General features: G+C 34.8%; 1 protein-coding gene across 1 annotated transcript; it reads left to right on the top strand.

Moving 5' to 3' along the window:
- Positions 1–9454: 9454 nt before the first annotated feature.
- LOC123661606 (store-operated calcium entry regulator STIMATE-like) lies at positions 9455–22680 on the top strand. The gene is made up of 6 exons (XM_045596566.1): positions 9455–9578; positions 12257–12401; positions 14540–14661; positions 18840–19039; positions 19580–19654; positions 22591–22680. The coding sequence occupies exons 1-6, from the start codon at positions 9455–9457 to the stop codon at positions 22678–22680; spliced, it is 756 nt and encodes a 251-aa protein (XP_045452522.1).
- The last annotated feature ends 1177 nt before the right edge of the window (positions 22681–23857 follow it).

Genomic DNA, 23857 nt, shown 5'->3' with positions numbered 1-23857 from the left:
TACTTTAACTCTTTTCTTATTATATTTGTGTTCAAAATAAATACTACTAAAAGAAAACAAAGCAACAACTAAAACTATATAAAAACTAGCTGACCCGGCGAACTTCGTATCGCCTAACACAAACTTTATCGTATGGGTATTAAAGTTCTAATGGACTTTTAAGTATTATCACAAATCTTTTGTATGGAAGTATAGAAACGTGTTGTTTTTAGACTTTTTCAGGAAATTTAATTTTTTTTTTTTTTTTTAGAATTTTTCTCTCCGTAAGAACCATCCTCGTACTTCAAGGAATATTTTTAAAAATGAATTAGCGAAATCGGTCCAACCGTTCTCGAGTTTTGCGCTTAGCAACACATTCAGCGACTCATTTTTATATTATAGATAAAAATAAATCATAGTTACGTATAAAATAGAAAATAAAAACTTTGCTTTATCTAGTAACTTTTTTATCTTTCAAACAATCATAATAGTTCAATAAATAGGAAAAAAATTTACACTAATTCTTTTAAAATAATTAAAAAAAAAAATTGTGCAGAAAGATCTTGGGTTCACTTGATAAGTTTCATGTTTAAGTAGTTATTTATATATATTAATATGATTACTTTGCATGTAAATATCCAGATGTTGTACCTTAGAAAGATATCTAACAGCATAAGTTCAGTTTCATTCTTTCAGTTTTTGTTTTGTTGATAATATGATTATGCCTGTTCCATTTTCAGCTATTAAAATATAGCTAATATAGTGATATTAGCTAATACAGTGATGGTGTAGCATTAAACCAGTGAATTTTTTATTACTTCTAACAACATAACATATCTATTTCAAAAAGACCAAGAATGTTTTTTTTTTTTTTTCTTTATCTTATACTATTAAACGAGCAATTCTTGTATATATATATATATATATAGAATCTGAATCTCGGAAACGGCTCCAACGATTTTCATAAAATTTAGTATTTAGGGGGTTTCGGGGGAGATAAATCTATCTAGCTAGGATTCATTTTCAGGAAATGTCGTTTTATCCCTGTTTTTAGGAATTGAAAAAAATATCGTTAGAATACGAAGGTAAATTTCGCATAAGGCAATGTAGTTGAAATAGCTCGGTGGGAAATCGGCCGCTCGGGATCAACCGAGAAGATCATGGTTCAAATCCACATGTCCCTGATCAATTATTTTTTCTTTTTCTTTTTCTAATTGCACTCGCTATTTTTTATTTAAATAGACTGTTCTTATTTTTTATTATTATGTCGGTAAAATCGAAAAATATTATTCATATTTTATCAATATGTAATTCGTATTTATACTTTATGATTTCCAAAAAACACGATTTACTAAAAATACCGAGCTTAGCTCGGTCAACCGGGTACTCTTATATTAATAGAAATAAACATCAAATGTCATTTCAAGAATACAAAATTTCAATAATTATCAGAATATTAAAAGTCTTTGTCACTACAAAGCTCTTACAGCACATGATGTTTCATACATAATTATATAGCCTTTTAAAATAATCATCTTGTGGAAAACAGTTTTAACTAGGATTAGTAACTTCTGAAATGAATGTTCTAAAAAACACCCAGTACTCTCTAAGAGCATTATATTAGAATACATTTAAATTTATATTCCAGTTTTCATAAAGATTTAAATAGCTACAATTTTATCGAGAATAGAAAAACCCATCTTTAAATTACACCCACCCATCTTTACTTTACATTACACGTCATATACACTAATAAACCAATTTTAATCAAATTTGCACACTGTGTGCAGTTTGATCCAACTTGAAAGACAGGCTTTATTTTATTTTGATATATATAATTATTATATTCAAGGAAAAAAAAGGTAGTACGAAGTTCACCAGGTTTGCTAGTTCAATACATAATTTTACTGTCATGTATGGTTTAAATATTTATCCTAGTACCATAATTGAGGGATTAAAGTGTTAATATCAAAAAAAGAAGAACTATAGTTTACATAGTTTAAACTTTAAATACTTCACTAATGACAAATATGAGTAGAAGTAAATAATGTAATCTAAAATATTCTAATATGACTCTAAAACTCTACATTCCACAACCCCTCATTAATAATTATTAAAGAAAAAAAAAATAACAAAACCATTTTCATTACTATTTCTGAGTTGTTTCATATATTATGATACTATGTTAGTTTTTTATTTCTTTTACTTCGTTGAAAATTTTATTACTTATGAAATATAAGCACTCCTACATATCGCTTCGATTTTTTTAACCGATACTTTGTTGCGTGCACATGTTTTTGAAAAGTTATAATGTAATGTACTTAACAATACATAGTAGAGTATTGTTACGAGGCAAAATGAGTAGTCGTAAAGTTGAAAAATGTATAATTACATAAACATGTAATCAATAACCTAATACAGTTAAGGATTTCGGTCCTAACAGAAAACATTTTAAGTACGAAACACATAAAACAAACCTTTTTCGTCGTTTGGAAATGTAGTTAATATAATGCTGCAATGTTATTGTACGTTTTTTTTGTAAGCTTATAAAATAAGATTGTATGAGTACAAGTAAAAAGTGATAAAAAGGCGTAATTATGTTTTACTACAAATAAATCGACAAATAATAGTACCGGTGGCAAAATAATCGATATTATGACGTGACGCGAGTTGTAATAATAATTAATGACACAAAATACTAATAAACGATAGCACTTACCCAAATAAAATAAAACAGTTTCAAACGTGAATAATACAAAAAATACTTCGCGTCTTTCCTTTTAACGATTTGGTATTTTCTTATAAACAGTTATAATTATGACGACAAGAAAACAATAAAAATGGCGGCAACAGCAGAAATCAGCATGAGCAGAAACGCAAACGATGTTTGGTTTTTGGAATAATGTTGCCGCTTAAAGTACTTTATAAAAAAAAATATAATGTCTTATGTATCATAAGTCTTATGTTACACAAAAATAAGTAAGTTTCATGTTTAAGTAGTTATTTACAAATATTTAAAATTTTCTTTTGCTATATCGACGGGTGCAAAGTAAAAAAAGTTAACTTCAATTTTGAGATTTTTTTTTATTGCAGTAACGAACTAAAAACTTTATATTCTACAACATGGCAAAATAAAAAATACAAATATCACCTCATTTCTTGTACTTTTGGTAAGTAAAAGAAGACAACTACTGCTGTTTTGTAAAATTACACGTCGTTATTATACATGCGTTCAACTACCGCCTGGCCGCTTTTACGCAGTCCGCGCGGGGGGCGCACGTTCCTTCCTATTGTGTCATCAGTCAGCTGGCAACAATGTTTGTTTGTTTTGGTTTTTTACGTATTAAGGTTTGTGTGAAAGTGTTATCATAATAGTAAACAATTTGAATACATCACAATAGACATAAAAAAACGTTTTTGGAAATTTTTGGAATCGGATAAGTCATACTTTTTATTCTTACTGAAATTTATAAAACATACCTTATTATATTCAGATTCCTTAATTCCTATGTAGAAACGACCAAATGGTAGTTAATTCAGTTGTCATATTTTTAAGCACAATGTAGAGGCAGACAACTGCAATATCTCGTAAATTAAACATAATTAGAAGAAACGAAATATACAAGTTTTTGTCTTTATAAATAATGTAGCAGTGATGAAAATTTCAACAAATTTTGTTTGAAATTGTTAAAATGGGAGCACTTTTTCCTATTATGCGCTCTCCTGAAAAGTAGCTGTTTTGTATATAACTCTTTTTACTTTGCACTTGTTGATATATTTGCTATATACCCGTTGCCGGCAGTTGAATAGACACATCTCCAAGTCCTTGACAAGCGACCTTCGCCGCTTTAATGTTGAACGCATTGAAGAGGCCATAGAGCGGAACAAAGGCTCAAAAGTGTTCGAACCAGATCTGTCTATTGTACAAAGCCAATTAGCGCAGCTGAGAGCAGATGATGGCAGCGTCATCTCGTCAAAGCCTGAAATCCTGAGCCTTCTACGGGCAGTTATACACCACACAAAAACGCGCCAAACGACCCCAGAGCCAAACTAACAAGACGAAACCGAAGAAATCCCAGACTTAAAAACAGATCTTCTTATAAAAAATCCCAGATTAGAAACAGATCAAGATGGTTTTCTGGTTGTCACACTATACCTAGTACTACAAAGATCGCGCGGCTCGTAGGACTCGCGCGATGCGACCAAACCTACGTAAACCTGCAGAGCGAAAAATTGTGAAACGGCTCTTAAGCCGTCGGTCCCGGTTGTTATCATGTACACCTAATAACGATCGTTACTTATATTAGCGAATATATCTGCCAGCCCGCATTGGAGTACCGTGGTGGAATAAGCTCTGATCCTTCTCTTACGTGAAGAAAGAGGCCTTTGCCCAGCAGTGGGATATTACAGGCTAAAGCGTATATATCTGTTGCGATCCAAAAATAAACGAAATTTGTGTGATATATTTTTACAGTAAGAAGATTCTTGTTAGATTTCATGTCTATGCAACTTGCAATCTTTAGAAATTTTCCTGTCTATGAAACTTGGGAGGAACTATATATATTTATAAAAGTCAGGAATATAAGGAATTTTTGACTAGAAAATATATTTGATTTTAAAGAAACGTTCGCTCTTTGTGCACCCAGAGTGAGACAAAGTTCAAATATTTACACAACATCGTAATATTTTTGGCAGCTCCTTTACTCATTTTAAGTTTCGTTAGTCTGATAATCTAGACAAATCAATAAAATTGGAGTATCTGTTTATAATATTAAAATAACCGCTTTTTACTAAATGCATATGGTTGCATACACGGTACATATACCACTCACTCACGTCAGCCTATTCTATTTTCTCATTCTATCCCAAAACTCCTCTCTCTCTCTTATTTGGCTTTTGATGACCAACCTCCACGCAGCTCTGTCGGTGCATAGACCTCAAGGATAAAAAGGCGAGAGAATCCGACTTTTAGCCTGATCCAGAGGAGTCTTGGGCTTACACATTCATGCTCCAACACACATTCAACCATTCCAGAGGAAAGAATCACACCAACTCCCTGACAGCCTCGGCTGGTTTGGGGGATTCCCGACCAATACGCCGTGTAGTGTGTCACATCCCTTCCTCTTAGTCTCGTTCACACACAGAATATCTTTATCATGCACACATCACAGAATATGTTCATCCATCATCTGACATACTTCATCTACCTTACCATCCATTCCTCCTCTTACATTCAACGTAGCGAAACCGCTCTCGATGGGCCACTTTTCGCCCCCGCGAGAAACGAGACGTGATGGGTGGCGAACCACATCGCCGCTATTTTGGTTATTAAATTTATTTTTATTAATGCTTTCCCACGAGATAGCAAGGGAAAGGTTTATTCACCCCAGCAGAGCCCCGTATACCAGGGTAAGGGCTGGCCTAATTCTGGGTCACCCGGTCCCAGGGCAGAGTGGCACGCTAACGACTAGGCATGCCCCTTGCCACGCATCCATCCGCGCGGCAGACGTTGGATTGGCGGAGAGGGTAGGAATGGGGAAAGGGAAGGATAGGTGGTGTGAAAAGGAAGATTGATAAGTTGGTGTGGGGAATAGGAAATGTAGGATATTACCGCCCAGAGGATAAGGGATAGGACAGTAATAGCTAGGGAAGCCGGGGTCGCATGCCCGTATACTATACCACAACTACCGGACAGGTAATTAGGATGAGTATCCCATGACCTATATATACGGTTACGATCGGTGTCAATAATACAGTCATCAATACAGGTCATGCAACGAAGCCCAATTTCAATGGTGAGGGTGAGGGATTAGTACGATAATGTCATAACTTTTCGCTCGCGTCAACGGTGATGTACGTCACTGCTATCGATGTGTACGGTCACGTGGTATGGTGCGTACCGTGCACGCCAGTTGCGTGACGCTTCATTGTAATTGGCTATATTCTAAAACATAAATGCGTGACGTTTCATAGAAAAAGAGACAGAACGCTATTCTATCTTCGTTGCACAGCACACCCATCGATAGTCATGCCTCTGGTGGCTATAAAGTGTAAACCATTAAGCACACCGTTTGAGTGACGTTTCATGGTAATATGTTATATTGAGTACCGTTTCATTGAAATTGCTTATATTTTTCTAAGCAAATGGGTTACGCGTGATAGAAAAAAAGACAGAATGCTGTTCTATCTTCGTTGCACAGCACACCCATATATCATGATGTCTCTGGGTCTGGCGACCATAAATTGAAAAGAAAATCGCAACCATTAAGCCGAAGTACTCGCTACTGTTGTTGCAAGACCTGTGTAAAAGACGGCAGTATCAATCTTCAGTGATTGTATCACTATCACTGAACTACAAGGAAGTTATATCCAAATGAATCAATGAAGTGTGACATTACTGCGTTACCAAATAAAAGTTTCATATAACTTTGGTTTGCGTTTTTATGATAAATTAGTAATAGTTATATAGTTAAAAAACATCGAGATTTTTGTCAACCTATTTGTACAAAACTACAGCTACAGCAATGCTACCCACAATCAAGCACATTCAAAAGTACTGCTTTTGCGTGACGTCTACAACAGTACAATCGATACCGACTCGGTAGCAAAAATGTATCAAGTGTTTTTTCTTTAAGTTGACATTGATCGAAATTTTTTATTTATACTATATCGTTAGCAATATTTAATTGTTGAAAAATATTTTGTGAGATTTTTAATATACAGGTGATCTTCATAAAACTCGAGCATCATGTAAAGATTTTGACTCACCACAATAAATATTAGTAAACTTCATATTAGAATCAACTACTGCTTGAAGTCTTTTAGAGAAATATTTTTTCCGATTATAATAATCTGCTGTATCCTCAGAAGGCTTTGTATCTTCCTTATATGTGTACAATCGATTGCTCCTAAAGATATTTGATATTTTTTTTTTGTGTAAAGACCTTCACATGTATTGATTATATTGCATGATTAGTCTGAGGCCACTTGATAACCTCATTCAACTTTAGAATCCAAGTTATGACACGGCGAATGAGTCAGAATGTTGATGAATTTGAAATATCAAATATATTTTGTATAGTCCGCGGTGGTTCAGTGTTTGCAATAAACCACAAAAATATTGAGAAACTTATTTCAGCGCTTATGGGTTTCATTCCAAAGGTGTTCTTGAGAATAAAAGTCGATGTTTAAAATTCATCTACAAAAAAGGTTTCAGTATTATTTATATAGTATAAATAGTTAAAACTCAAAAATCATAGATCAAGTAAAAAAAATAGATAACGCACTTAGAACAAAAAAGTGAAGCCACTTTTTTAAATATGTATGAGTGAGTGAAGTGTTGACACTTTTTAAAAAAAGTCCCTGAAATTTTTATTAAATGGGATTAAACACAATTAATTTAATATAGGTAAAATGGGTATGCGAAAATAAAAATCTGTTTAAAGTTTCAATTATATTTACTCCTTTTTTTGCTTCAAATTGTTAAATAAATCTATTGCAGCCATGTTTTGATTTAATGAATTATATATATCTGTGTCAATGAAATTTGCGTTTTTAAGTAATTGATGATTCCTCTGAAGGGCAAGTTCCTGTTTTAAAGACGTCTAACTCTTTGCTGTAATGATTTAATTTTTTTACAGTTTTTTTTTTCAAATAAAGTTCCTGTTTTTTTAACTTTTCTCTTATTTTATGTTTTCTAGGTGTATCAAAGATTGAATCTTGGTTAACGACTAATTTTAGACTCATCCGGTAGGTCCTAGAACAAAAAATTCAACATTAAAATGCCTAGTAGTAAGTAGTAGTATATACGTGATGGTACTTTGCGAAGTCCACGTTTTGTACCGTACATGTCAGCTTTATCAAAATGGTTTGAACAAACCACACTAGATGAAGATGGCTGTCGTTGTAGTTCATTTCAGCTCAGTCGCACAGCAGCTACCTATTCTATCTATCTCCTATTAAAATATTCGTTCGAAACCTAAAATCATGATATTTAGTAGTAAAATATGAGTAGTTAATTCACAAATTTAAACAGACACAAACGAATTAAAAATTCATATTGACTTCAATTTAGGTAAAACATAAAATCACACGATTAAAAAAACACAATAATGATGTCCACTTTCTACTTAATTAATTTTCTATGATTGCCTACAATTTACTTACCCGCATTTTGGGCTAATGGAAATAAGAATTACTGGTAACACTCCCTTGGTACGTCATTTCGGGGCATAGAAATTATAAGTTCCGAATAACCTCAATATTATTTTGGAATAACAAAAAATATAAAGTTTTGTATGTACTTATGTGTGAAACGATACTTCTTCAGACTTTTTGTTCACTTTGGTATTGTTTTTGCACCATTTAATTACAAAAGAACGGCATTTTATAGGCAAAGTTACTGTACGAGACCCTGTGAGATAATAACGAAAATGAGCGTAGTTTGATGCATATGTGTGCGTGAGCGCGTGTGTTTACTTGAAGGAGCCGAGTTTTGTGGCTTCAGTTACAACAAAGGCCGCGCATTATCTACTTTTTTTTACTTTATCTATGGGCTTCAGTAACAACAAAGGCCGCGCATTATCTACTTTTTTTACTTCATCTATGTCAAAAATATGAATTCTTGAAATACTTATCAGATATGCAGTAATATTGAATTCAGTATCCATTCAAGCTTTTACTACATTCGAGATATTTTTATATTCTTTGCTTTCTATAATCTGTCATCAAATATTTTGTCAATGGCTTAAATAACTCACCTTTTTCATCATCATATATATCTTTAGTAATTATATCACTTGATAATGAACTAATTGATTGATTCAAACTCGGAGTACTCTATAAATTATCTTCATCACTATTATCTGGGTAAAATGATTCAATCAAAAAGTATATAATTCTTTTAGAACTCAATTAAGAAAATTATTGAAAACATTAAAAAAAAAACGTTCGTGAAATAATCAGTCTAAATTACTTTAAATAACCGTAAATAGTTTTCGACCAATTATTATTATATATGTTTAATTATACATTAATGAGGTTGCTGAGTCTTTTTTTTTTCAACATTGAATTTAGCGCATTCTGCTGGTGCACTTGACAAAATTCACATTTCAACTAAGCATTTAGCACAGTTCGGCATTGTGTGATACTGAGCGGTATCATGCTTTGTAAATGAAAAACTAGGAGTTGTACACTAAATGTGAATGCATCCTTTTTAACATTTTTTGACAAATATCAATCAGCAGCCGCTATATGTCATAAATGTCATTGCAACTTGACAACAATTTACGATTTTTGTCTCTATTTTTATTAATTTAATAAATCATTGTTATTTTACTTCTATTACACTGTTTTCTTTTTTTGTGAAAATTGCGTGTTTATTCTGGAAATGTGTTCATAATATTAATATATGTCTTGTATTTAAATTTTGTGAAATAGGATAGTAACAGTGCAGAGTAAAATTCGAGGATGAAAAATGAATAACAGTTCCGATTTTATTAATTGGTCTGAGCCCCATTGCTCTAAAGATGCCCTCACAGATACGTATGGCTGGGTTATGCAGTTTCTTCTTGCTGTCTTAGCATTTACTTGTTTAATAGGTAAGAAATAATTTCGCAATTATGAAAGTTTTGAACATCGACTTCATGGTCAATGTAACTAAAACCATGTAGAGATAAAGGCTAGGGTATATAATACTGCATATATGATAAATAATTAAATGTGATAGTTAAATTTTATTACTTACAATTTAAATAAAGTGATGAGTTAAGGAAGACAAAGTTGTGTAACTTAATACTAGCTCATTGAGTCTGTCCGGTGTTATAAATTAAATTATACTGCGTAAAAAATATTTTCTGTTTATAGAAATTTTCTGATGTTCTGGAAGAAACTTATTGTTTTTTAATTAAGTTTAATGGCTGATGTATTTTAATTAAGTAACAAATCCAATTTAGGCGAATAGCAAAACAACTTATATATAATTTTTTTTATATTAGTAATATACATCTACAGGCTTTTGAACCCATGTCCTTTTTTATTTCTAAAACATGCAATTATTATTTTTTAAATCAAGGTAGGCATTATTATTATTATTATTATTATTCTGGATGTCACTCCACCCGCTTAATATATAATAGATACATAAACTCACGCTCTCCGAGGAGGCTGCAGGGGTGTTATGCAGCTTTTGTTGCCCTTAGTCGCCTTTTACGACACCCTAGGTGTAGGAAGGGGTGGCCCTATTCTACTACCCCGCTCACGAAGCCTGCTGTGATGTTATATGCAGCCATATATCTCCCTGACATGTTTCCTTTGAGTACCTGTCGGGTGTCGTTGTTGTAAATAACTGCTTCGGCTTCTTCGAGTTCCACCTTCAGTAACTTTAGGTTGTTGTATTGGTAGATCTGCATAATCTTATCGCATGTGGCCAGGTTTACCTTTCGGTTTGCCTTTGTTATGGCCGAGAACTCGGTACGGGCATTTTGCTGGTCGAAGTCTTAGTGGCGCTACTTGCCCCATATCGGCCCTTGTTCGAGCAGCTGGTGGCGCATCCGGGTGCTTCGAACTGTCGTCCTCGGTGAACCTTTTCAACGCCTCAGTTTGCTGCTCTCTTGTATCGACCTGATTGGAGGACAAGTGGAGCAGCTTTTTGCCTCGTTTTGGGGAGATCATCGATTGGATAAACTTCGCCATCGACATCAGACTCGGTTTCGGTGTGGCCTTTGTGATATTGCTTAATTCAGCCTTTTGGGCCTCGACCTTTTTTTGTAGATGCTCTGATCCGCTGGGTGTGGGGTCTTGAAGAGCCGGCGATACGGGGGGTTTAGATGTCCTAATGTCGGTATATAATGATCTCGTTGTTCAGTGAGGCCTTTAGACACCCGTACCTGTCTGGTACGTTGCCTTTGTCATATCCGACTCTCATTGAGTCCACACTGATCCCCTCGGGGGTCTCGTTCAGCCGTTGTAGCCACAAGCTTGACTGCGCGAAGGCAGACCTCTCTCCTTCCTTGAATAGCACGATTGTTTTATTTTTCAACCGCACCAGACGGTAAGTTAAGTCGTCCTTCAGTTTTTGCGCAAGCGCTTCGATCTAAGAGCGCTTTATGCTTGTGTTTTGCATGCTACCTGTCATCAGTAGGGCTAGCCCCGGCGAGACCACTAGCCGATCCTGCCCCTACGAGCGACAAAAACTTATTCCATTTATATACTAGCCGACCCAGCAAACGTTGTCCTGCCGCTAAACGCTATTAAAAAATAGGGGTTGGTGGTAGAAGGGTGAAAATTTAGGGTTGTATGTATTTTTCTATGACAAATCATAATAAAATAAAAATATAAAATTTGGTTCAAAAATATAAAAAATATTTAGGAGTGGACGACCCTTAAAATTTAGGGGGATGAAAAATAGATGTTGTTCGGTTCTCAGACCTACCCAATATGCACACAAAATTGGATGAGAATCGGTCAAGCCGTTTCGGAGGAGTTTAATTACAAACACAGCGACACGAGAATTTTATATATTAGATAAAGTAAATAATAATATTTTATAAATTAAATATTTAATTATTATAATATGTAATATTAAAATATTTAATTTATAAAAGAATTCATAAAAGTCAAAAATCAGTCATACTGAACCTTACAGAGTACATGAAATAGATGTAGACAAGACATATTATATATATAAGTACAAATATTACATATTATTACATATAAGTAAAACAGAAGCACTTATGTTCAGTTGTAAATCTGTCCTGAATCCAATATACTGCTTCTATGATAACTTTCAAATGATATATAGTACGTGGTTTAGTTTAACGCCTCTCGCTTTTATCAACCCTCTAAATACATGTGCTAATTATACAAAACATTATTAATATATAAAAAAGAAATGATGACTAATTTGTGGCTATAGGTTAATCATTAATATGATGATATCTTTTATAAAAATGGTAGATGAAGTAAGTGTGTATATGTTATCATTTTTAGGGAATATATTATTTAGAGTAATACATAAAACAATTCATATAAACTTCTTTATATATGACTTTTGAATATGAACGGTTATAAAATATTTTGTGATGGATTTTTGCCATCATCACTATTATGCTAGGTCACGAGTTTGATCTTTGCTTAACATATAATTGTATAGTTCAAACAAAATGCGTGCTACAGCAAACAATCTGACTTCAGTGTTTTGTTGTATCCTGACACAAGATTCTTATACTACTGATTATCATTGTATGAGTTCTTTGACAATATAATAATACTTTTCTAGGTAAAAGGTTTTGCGAACCCCGTTACGCGCGGAGACCTTGGCTCATTTGGTTTTATGACACATCAAAGCAGGGTCTAGGTGCTCTTATAATACACGCAGCTAATGTTTGGCTCTCACCACACATGACTGGCAACCCTTGTACATGGTGAGTGTTTTTTTTTTTTTTTTATTTAAATTTTAACATCCATAGGCTCTTGAGTGCCCATGCCTTTTTTTATTTAAATCCACATGGTGAGTGTTAACTACTCAAGATTTATAAAAAAAAATTAAATATTGTTTATTTACATACAAACTACTTTCACCCAAAAGGCTCAGAGATAAATATATAGTTTAACTACTGTATAGTGGTATATAATAATAATTTAGGTCATTATTTGATTGTAACTAAATTATGTAAGACATTGTAAAAAAAAAAAACTGTTGATGCTATTTTATAGTGACATAATAGTTGGTATAGTTTGTATGTAGAATACTCATAATAGCATATCAATATATATCATCTTAATATATATATATATATATATATATATATATATATATATATATATATATATATATATATATATATATATATATAGTCTGGCCATAAATACTGTTACATAAAAACTTATGGAACACGTTTATTAATTTAAAAACTTGTTTCGGTTTTGCGCCATTTCCACATATTTTTTTGTGTTCATTATCAAATTACAATATGGAATGGGGTGTTAAAGAAAATAGGATTGCAGTGATCGCCTTGCACAAAGTGGGTATGGAGCCGTCGATCATATTCCAGACACTTCAAAAGCTTGGTATCAGCCGTATGTTCGTATATCGTATCAATAGATACAGCGACACTTCGTCTATCGAAGACCAGAAATAAAAAATAAAACAAACGGGGTGAGCTAAATAAAACCGTTTAAAAATCGGGACGGCCGCGTGCTATTAGAACTACAAAGGCTGTTAAAGCCAGAATTCGTCGAAACCCTATTAGGAAGCAAAAAATCTCATCGCGAGAAATGAAGATTCCCGCTAGGAATCTGACGCGTATTATAGTGGAGTGGATCGATCAAAACGCCTTGTGTTGCGGTACGCAGGTGACAGGCACAGAAATATCCTCATTACCGATGAAAAATTTTTCACAATTGAAGGACAGTACAATAAGCAAAATGCTAAAGTGTACGCTCACAGTTCTAAAAAAGCTGCTCAAGTTGTCGGAAAGGTACAGCGTGGTCATCATCCTGCGTCAGTGAAGGTATGGTGGGGCGTGTCTTATCAAGGAGTCACAAAACTACATTTTTGTGAAAAAGGAGTGAAAACTTCAGCCATAGTGTATCAAGATACAGTCTTGGGTCATGTTATGGAACCTCTCAGTAATACACTTTTTAAAAATATACCGTGGACTTTCCAGCAGGACTCTGCATCTGGTCACAAGGCACGAACTACCCAAGCCTGGCTTGAAACCAATGTTCCGGACTTTATAAGAGTTGAAGACTGGCCCTCGTCTAGCCCAGACCTCAACCCTTTAGACTTCAAATTATGGTCAGTTTTAGAGGACATGGCCTGCTCTAAACGACACGGCGACATTGAGTCTCTTAAAAAGTCTTTAGAGCAAGTAGTGGTGAATTTTTCCTTGGAAACAGTGCGTACATCCATAGATTTGTGGCTAAACAGATTAAAGCCTGTATACTAAAGGTGGCCATTTCGAATAGAATATTTTTTATTTTTTGCTGAGACGTTAATAAATATGTAGGTATAAATTTTAATAATATTACATTACTTCATTTAAAAAAAATGAATTTTCATTTGTAACAGAACTTATGGCTGGACTAGGTATATATATATTACATGTCACATTGTTTGTCCGCGATTGACTTCTAAACTACTTAACCGATTTTAATCAAATTTGCACACCATGTGCACGTTGATCCAACTTGAAAGATAGGCTAGGCTATATTTTATTTTGGTATATCTTATTATTATATTTAAGAAAAAAAAGTAAGGCTATACAAAGTTCGCTCGCCAGCTAGTATAATATATGTCTGCGTTAGTCATGATTATAATTATTAATGATTATTCATTAAGAAGTATATGAAAATGATTTTTATATAATTAGTAAAAAATATAATCTAATTGACTAAGCTCTCATCTACTTCACTTCACTTATATTATGTTTTTGTATTTTATTATTTAAAATGTTTATATTTTTTCTCTTCTCCTACATGGAGCCGAAACCTATGTTTGCAGTGGAATGCTATAATCAATCACTGAATCAATCAATGAAATATATTTATTAATTTCAAGGTACATAGTCAACTTCATGTTGGACTCTACACTGGGTCTGCTTATAATATGGGCTGGCATCAGACTAGCACAGTATTGTGCTAGAGTTTATGATATACCACTTATTAATTTTGGTGAATATGGTAAGTAAACAAAATACAAATATTTATATTTGCACGTAATTTTTAATTAAGTAATGTATATAAAAATACGTATCATAAGTAATATTATAATAGAATTTATAACGTGATATTAAAATGGCGTCTTGCCATTTAACTACGATATGAGAATCGAAATTATAACACGAATAATATGCAACTTACTTGCTCTAACGCTTTAATAAAAATAATAAAATTAATTAATTATTATGTATAAAGTCACGGTTGTGTGTGGTCAGGTCAATTACTGAGTCACCTGGGTTTTACGGTTCAGTCGGTTGTTTTCAATTAATTTTGTCATGTCTTCTCAACATTTTTGAAGTAAAACCTTGGCGAGTAAGCTGGTAAATGTGTGACGAGAGCGTTACGTAAATCGGGCGAGCCGAATGGAAGTTGAGAGAAATATAAGTTAGTGAATATAGAAAGAGAGAGAGTTACGGTTTGCACACTCGCTTTATTTAATTTGTCGATTTTAAAGTTACGTGTTAATGAGAAGTAGGTATGTAATTTCAGCTATCTTATGCCTTCATTTATTTCTATATAGCTCTAAACGGAAGGACGCCAGTTTGATTACACGTTGTATATATAGTTTGTAGTATGTCATGGAAAATTTTTACCATGGAAAAGTCTTAATAACTAGGAAATTACATAAGTTACACAATTATCATAAAAAGCAGGCTTATGGGTTTTTGAAACAAAGTCAAAAAATGTTACAGTATTTATTTACATAAATAGTATGAAATAAATTTAACAAGTAAAGTAATAAGGTATTTTTGCAAATTCTAATTAAAATAAACAATAAAAATAAGTCTAATTTAAATAAATGAATTAACTAATACACCCAATCTTAAATGCAATACTATCTGTAGTAAGTGATTGAGATATAATAATTTTTAACAAATAATATAAAAATGGTTTTAAATTTCTATAAAATTTAGTTTCGTTAATATTATTCATGGATTCAGTATGTATAGTTATCTTTAAAGAGTATATTTCCGATAACCTCTACACTGTCCTGAATCATTTATAATTATCAACATTAAATGTTTGAACAGCAATATATGTATACAGTATTTTCTTATATAGACATATTAAACACGCACGACACATTTTACAAAATTACGTAAACTAATATGGCAAAGTTGTTAAAATTATGGACATAAAATCATATAGGTATTATGATAAGGCTAATCTGTTACGCAATTCTATTGCGATTACTTCTCTGAACACAAGATGAATTTATACAGAAATTCAAAATTTTTAGCGTTTATTTTTATGCGCGATCTTTTGAGATATTTACATAATTATGTTCTTCTATCCACTACGGGGGCATCCATTGATCACGTGAGCTATTTTTCGATCAGTTTAGACCTCTCCCTCTCCCCCCTTAGATGAGATTTATTATAGTGAGATTTTCCCTTACGTGAGATTGACGCTGAATATAACAGAGATTGACGGGAAATAATAAGCTGTTCGTTGTTAATTCATTTAAATGAAAAGCAAAAACTACCTATTTTAATAGCCATGAGATTTATTATAGCCGACAAAATGAACATTTTCTTGGACCCCTTCCCCCCTCCACCTTTTCCCCTATTCTGTGCTCACATATATGGCTATTGCATATAAAAAATGGACAACTGTAGCGGTTTTATACATTTATACTTACACTAGCTGTGCCCGCGGCTTCGCCCGCGTAGAAATCAGTGTGTCACAAAGTTTTCCGGCAAACTTCCAGTGAAACTATTATCGAAATCGGCTTAGCCGTTCCGTAAACCTTTCTCTCCAAGCCCTCTCTCCATTGGTGAAATCGCATGAAAATCCGTTCAGTAGATTTTGAAGGAATCTTTCACATATACTTTTGGGGACTTTGTTTTATAATACACTAACTGTCGCCTGCGACTACGTCCGCGTGGTTATGAAGATATGCATTACTATTAAGATGTTTAACGCAAATTATTTTTTTATTTCAGTCACTTGAAATGCTTATCAAACTGAGTAACTTTTTAAAAGGCACAATTTAGTATAATTTAATAGTTATTTTATAAAACCTCTCTATACACCACATTTTTAGTTTTATTTTCAGGCTGTATATGTTTCATACAAACTATTTACCCTAATTAAACCCTCTTAGCGGTGGAATATCGCAAAATCCGTTCTTAGCGGACGTCAACTAACTATAATCTACCTCCCTGCCTCATCTTTGTCCATCCTGAATGGATGGACCATCCAGCGGTTATTAAGTTCTCGTGATGAGTGAGTCAGTGACCTTTCTCTTTTATATATATAGATTACGATGCATTATTTGGACACCTTCTCGCTATCTATAGAGCATACATTTTAAATTCCTTTTACTCCTAAAACATAGGACTTTCATACAAACTTCCAACCCCCCGTTTTACCCCCTTAGGGGTCGAGTTTCGTAAAATCCGTTCTTAACAGATGTCTACGCCTTATAAAGAGCCTTTCTGCCAAATTTCAAGTTTGTAGGTGTTATAGTTTCAGAGATTTCGTGATCAGTGAGTCAACCTACCATCCCCCATTTTAACCCCAAAAAGGGGTTGATTTCTAAAGATACACTATTTGGACGCCTTTTCATCATCTATAAAGCATACATTTTAAATTTCAGGTCTCTTACTTCAAAAACATAGAACTTTCATAAATACTTCCAACCCCCGTTTTACCCCCTTAGGGGTCGAGTTTCGTAAAATCCTTTCTTAGCGGATGTCTACGTCCTATAAGGAGCCTACCTGCCAAATTTCAAGTTTATAGATGTTATAGTTTCGGAGATTTCGTGATCAGTGAGTCAACCTACCATTCCCGTTTTAACCCCAAAAAGGGGTTGATTTCTAAAGATACATTACTTGGACGCCTTCTCATCATCTATAAAGCATACATTTTAAATTTCAGGTCTTTTACTTCAAAAACATAGGACTTTCATACAAACTTCCAACCCCCGTTTTACCCCCTTAGGGGTCCATTTTCGTAAAATTCGTTCTTAACGGATGTTTACGCTCTATAAGGAGCTTTCCTGCCAAATTTCAAGTTTGTAGGTGTTATAGTTTCGGAGATTTCGTGATCAGTGAGTCAACGTACCATCCCCCGTTTCAACCCCAAAAAGGGGTTGATTTCTAAAGATACATTATTTGGACACTTTCTCACCATCTATAGAGCATACATTTTAAATTTCAGGTCTCTTACTTCAAAAACATAGGACTTTCATACAAACTTCCAACCCCCGTTTTACCCCCTTAGGGGTCGAGTTTCGTAAAATCCGTTCTTAGCGGATGTCTACGTCCTATAAGGAGCCTACCTGCCAAATTTCAAGTTTGTAGGTGTTATAGTTTCGGAGATTTCGTGATGAGTGAGTGACCTTTCGCTTTTATATATATTATAGATTATAGATTACTGCTCTATTTTTGTACATTGTTGCGTGATATTATTATATTATAGCCTAACTTCCCCCAATCGCTATTGAAAGCAAGAACAATCCTTTAAAATTGTATCATTTAATTTTGAGACTAAGTTAGTGTAAGACTCTTAAAAAATAACATATTCTTCTCCTTTCTTGTAATCATGGGAAAGTTTAAAAGTTTTTATGAAATATAATCTATACAAATAAATAAAATTGGAGTGTCTGTTTGTAATATTAAAATAACCGCTTTTAACTAATTTCATATGTATGTATACACGATACATATACCAAAATAACATTTTTTATAAGTTTTGTCTGTCTGTCTGTCTATCTGTTTGTTTCGGCTAATCTCTGAAATGGCTGGACCGATTTTGACGGGTCTTTCACTGGCAGATAGCTGATGTAATTAGGAGTAACTTAGGCTACTTTTATTTTAGATTTTTTTTTATTATTATTTCATAACTGCTAACTGAATAATAATGATTTTGTTAATTTCCACGTGGACGAAGTCGCGGGCACAGCTAGTATTTTATAAATAATCAATGTTTTATTTCCAATTTCACCTTTGTAACTCGTATCCTTATTGCTCGTGGCGCCATTTTTGAAAATGCCTTTTTACGATTAAAACGTTGACATAAAAAATGAAATTAAAGATAATTTTCTAAACTTTATGTAATAATTTTTTTTTTTTTCGTAAAACTTTTGTAATCAAGAAAAGTAATTACAATAATATATTAATATATTTGTAAAGGTAAGCCTCCAATGTGCGCGGCGTGGATTTGCCAGTGCGTGCTATACGCCGCACTAGCGACGTTCGCCAAATCAGTGTTGGCGCTAGTGTTGCGCCTACCTCCCATAGTCGCCGTGCTATCCACACTGAAATTATCACCCGTGTCCGACCCGAGACTCGAACTCGCAGTTGTGATGCTCATCATACCATTTTTTATTAATGTAAGAATAGTGTTAAGTTTCTTTTTCACGCTATAAAGGTGACAAACATGCGTACAGTCCGTTATGGTAAACGAATACTGTATCTAATGGACACCATCAACACTAGGAGCATTACCAGCGCGTTGCTGACCTTATCCCCGTTTCTTCCTAGGAGCTCTGGGCTACCTTGCTCACCGGTCACCACAGGAACACAACACTACTTATGAGCACTGCTATTTAGTTATGTAGGTTTAGTTACCTTTCCAGATGATCTGCACCAACACTTTTGAGCAAGATAGATCCTGCTATGCCCTACCACTGTAAAGTTAAAATAAAGTTTTTCTTACAATATTGTCAATGTATTACATGCACTAAAATATTTATGTTTGCTGAGCGTCCTGGGCGTACATCTTAGTCCTTCTGTAAAGTCGTCTGTATGGTATAATATGTGATTTATTAATATTTAAAAAAATAAATAGTAACATAACTGTCAGTTTTGTTAAAATAAAATAAAACAAATAATAAGTTAATAATATTTAGAATTTTTTTATTTCCTTACAGATTTTGATATTCTGGGTGACAGATAACTTTTTAATGTATCGGCCAAGAGGAGTAAGCTCCAAAATAAAGACTAAGGTAAGACTATTTTGAAATATGAAAATATTTGTTAAAAAATTAAACGTAATATGTTGAATTAATAAACGTGGTATGACAATTTAAACATTTTAGTTACTAGGCCAATATTATTTATTCTAACATAAAGTCGTAGAAGTTATTATTCATACACGACATAATTATATTGGTAGTTGTAATTGGCTGTAGTGCTGATGAAAACAACATCTGCAAACAATCCTTGCTAGTGGTATAAGTTGTCAGTCAATGTGTACACTTTTAGGTTACGTATTAGTATGTTTGCTGAGTATGTTACTGGGATATCCTTATTATATTTCTTACAAAAATTATAGTGAACCCTAATTTATAAGTTGAGTGATTTTTTAAATTGAAATTTTGTTCTTTTACCCATTTAACAACAATAGCGTATGGTGTTTTATATAAATATTAAATATATAAAAAAAAATACAAAACAAACACAATTTTTCCTTAATTTAGAGAATCGAATAGCACAACATGACAGTGGATATAGTGTGCTATCCCCGGGGGAATCCCCGGAAGAATCAGTGTCGATTCGATGAGAGTCGGTTATGATAGAGGCAACGTATCGGATAGGTACGGTTGCCTAATGGCTTCTAAGAACAGTGAGGTCATTGTTTACGAAGACAGGGGGGAGGATCTTGGTTACTTAAGACCGAAATCCAAAACACCTTCATCCCCTGCATTGCCGACTGTCAGCGAACCCGCACCTAGTGGCTCGGAGCGCCTACAACAAAAGATCGAGAACCAGAAGGTTGAACAACGCAAAGCAAGGGCCGCACCTGAGTCTAAGCCGAGCTCGATATCATTGGCGACCTTTATCCAGGCAACCATCTCCCCGAAACAAGGTAAGCTCCCGCATCACCCCTCTCCCAAAAAGGCTGGACAGGGAGAGCGACTATCGGGGGCGCTGAGCGGGTTCACCAAAGACGACAGTCCGAGGCACCCGGAGGCGTCACTCGCCGCTCGAACTAGGGCCGATATGGGACAAGTAGAACCACCAAGACTTCGACCTGCGTCCACACCGTTTCAACATGCGGAGAACGCCCTAATCGAGTTCCTGGCCATAATAAAAGCAAACCGCGAGGTAAGCCTGGCCACCTGCAAAAAGATCATGCAGGCCTACCAGTACGATCACCAAAGGCTACTGGAGGTGGAACTCGAGGAAGCCGAAGCAGCCATATACAACAGCAAAACCCGACAAATACTCAAGGGCAAGATGTCGGGTAGGTATATGGCTGCATATAACATCACAGCAGGTTTTGTGAGCGCGGTCGAGTCTGAGGGGAGTGACGAGGAGTCTCAAACCTTCGACACACCTGAAGGGGACCCGGTGGTGGTAGTGGCCAGATGCACGAAAGTAATGCTGGGCGACCGGATGCTGCGGATGGCGAAAACCATCTCGGGCGACCGGGAAGCCGGTTTACCGTCCGTGACCTGGGGGCTACCATCGCTGGAGTGGATAAACGGTGTACCGGGATGCGGTAAGACAACTCGCATAGTCAGAGACTTTGATGAGGACACGGAGGTCGTGATTACGACCACAGTCGAGGCGGCCAAAGACCTAAAGGAAAAACTGGCGCACCGCTATGGCAACAAGGCCAAGCAAAAGGTGCGCACTATGGCATCCGTGCTGGTAAATGGTTTCCGTGAGGGCTCAAAAATCAAACGCCTAACGGTGGACGAAGCCCTCATGAACCATTTCGGAGCCATAGTAATGGCCGCCCGACTATCGGGAGCAGAGAAGGTAGTCCTCATTGGAGATATAAATCAGCTGCCGTACATCGACAGGGACAACCTGTTCGAAATGCGGTACCGCAGACCAACCCTGTTAACAACCATCTCATGTGAGTTGTCATGCACGCATCGTAACCCCAAAGACGTCGCCTTTGCCATCAGTGAGGTTTACAAGACCGTGTACAGCTCAAGCACAAAGATCCGATCTTTGCGAGTGGAGAGCCTCACGGGCGCGCGCATTCCTGTAGGAAGGGACCGGACCTTGTACCTGGTCTTTACGCAAGAGGAGAAGAGATTGCTGACTGACCAGGGATACGGGTCTGGTGAGGGATCGCGCGTCTTAACCATCCATGAGGCGCAGGGCCAGACCTATGAGGACGTCGTTGTCCTCCAGACGAAGACAAGGAGGCTCAAGATTCACGACAGCGTCTCGCACGCTGTAGTCGCGGTGACTAGGCATACCAACACCTGTGTCTATTACACCGACGACCGTGACGACGCAATTGGTCGCTTTGTGACGAAGGCAGCGGAAACTTCTGAAAAAGACATCCTCGAGCACAGCCTCAGGATGGCGATTCACCACAGGGATGCCGCCGTCATTGAGGGTGTGCTCGAAATGTTAAAATTGTAGCACAACTTACTTGTAGGAATAAATTGTATAAGGAAAAAACTTAGGAGTAAGAAAAAAAAAAAAAAAAAAAAAATTACTAATAATAACATAGGTTAAGTGTATATTGTAAGTAGGCCAAGTAGGCCATAAGTGTACATATACGTTAGCTAGACAATAAGTGTACATATATTATAGATAGCAAGTAAGTGTATATATAAACATAGATAATAATAATTATTATAATAGTGACAACAATAATTAAAGTAAGGCGCAATATAATTCTATGTCTTTTTGCATGTAAGATATCAATTAAGTTTAGCATAATTTTGGTCGGTGGACTCACGTCTGCATTAGGGATACTAAGATAGAATAATTAGGTCTCTTAGTGTAAGCTGCAGTAGTGTAACAAGTAAACGATCAGTAATAAAACTAAAAATCGGAATAACAAAATCATGGGCACTTTAAGCCTGTGGACATAACTTTATTTAAAAAAAAAAAAAAAAATATCCACTGTCACGTTGCCCGTCCAACATTGCCACTCAACAATATTTATAGAAATTTAAAAATGTCCCAGGTACGGTACCAGTCAATAAAGAAAGAGAAGTCAGGATCTGAAGACGAGGAGCAGTCAGCAGACGAACGGCTGCTGGGAGCGAGCGTATGACCTTACCCACAGCCCGTGTTTCGGGCTTAGTGCATCCATTCACTGTAAAGAAAGGAGCTAGACTAAGATTTAAAATATTTACCCCATACCCCATTTTTAAACTAAAGCATGGCTTATGTAACCTAAAATGGGAAATACAATTTTTTTTTTCTATATAAACACATGACACGACTGGCGTGTCAGATGTTACCCAACAAAGACTAATGATACGCCCGCCGAATGGTGTTGATGGAAAGATACAACACTAAACAAATGACGCAACGAATTGTTGAGAGTTCCCAAAATGATAAATAGCATTTTTCAAGTATATATTGTCATTTCGATGTCACTTTAGCAATTGATGGATTGTTTAGGTTGAAAAATGGATATGGCAAAAAAATTGATGTGACTTATCAAATGTCATTGTGATAGTTTTTGAAATTGATAAATAATTGCGACAATTGCTTAATCATTTATTCTAAACTGGCTGATTTGCTTTCGTCATATTGTACGTGTAAGATATGTTCGAATTAGTATTATAAAGCTGAAGAGTATATATTTTTGTGAGCAACATTCAACGGCGCATCAAAGTGAATGAGCTATTAAATAATTAATAATTATACGTTATTTAATAATTATAACCTGAAACAGCGTGTAAAAGAAGATTATAATAGAAATAGAATTAAAAAATAAGAAAAAAAGTATTACCAGATACCTAATACCTACTTTGTATATTCATCTAGTGGAACCGAAAATGTTGTCCTGCCTAAAAAAAGCTAGCTCTCGAATACTACTGGGTTGACTGTGTCCTCTAAACCGTCCAGAGACCCACTCAAACTTATACAAATAGTTTCATCAAAATCGATCTAATTGCTTTGATGCTTACAAGAGATTACCAAAAGTAATTAGATGTCTTAACTCGGTGTATTTAAAAAGATTTTACAGTCAAATATTAAATAGCTACATTATTCGTGCACGATTTTTATTTGAAGTAAGTTTAATTCTAGACTTCATTTTATGAATCTTATGATGTCTCATGTATCGATCATATCATCATATATTGCAAATCATATAAGCAAAGTAATGTACATAGTGACAATGATAACAGATGCAATTAAGGCAAATAAAGCTGGTACATTCAGAGTGAAAAAAAAATTATTTAAAGAAAAGTATAAAAAATAAAATATTTGAATGATTC

The sequence above is a fragment of the Melitaea cinxia genome, chromosome 17, assembly GCF_905220565.1.
Source record: "Melitaea cinxia chromosome 17, ilMelCinx1.1, whole genome shotgun sequence".
Classification (NCBI taxonomy): Eukaryota; Metazoa; Arthropoda; class Insecta; order Lepidoptera; family Nymphalidae; genus Melitaea; species Melitaea cinxia.
This window is presented reverse-complemented; position numbering and strand designations above follow the sequence as displayed.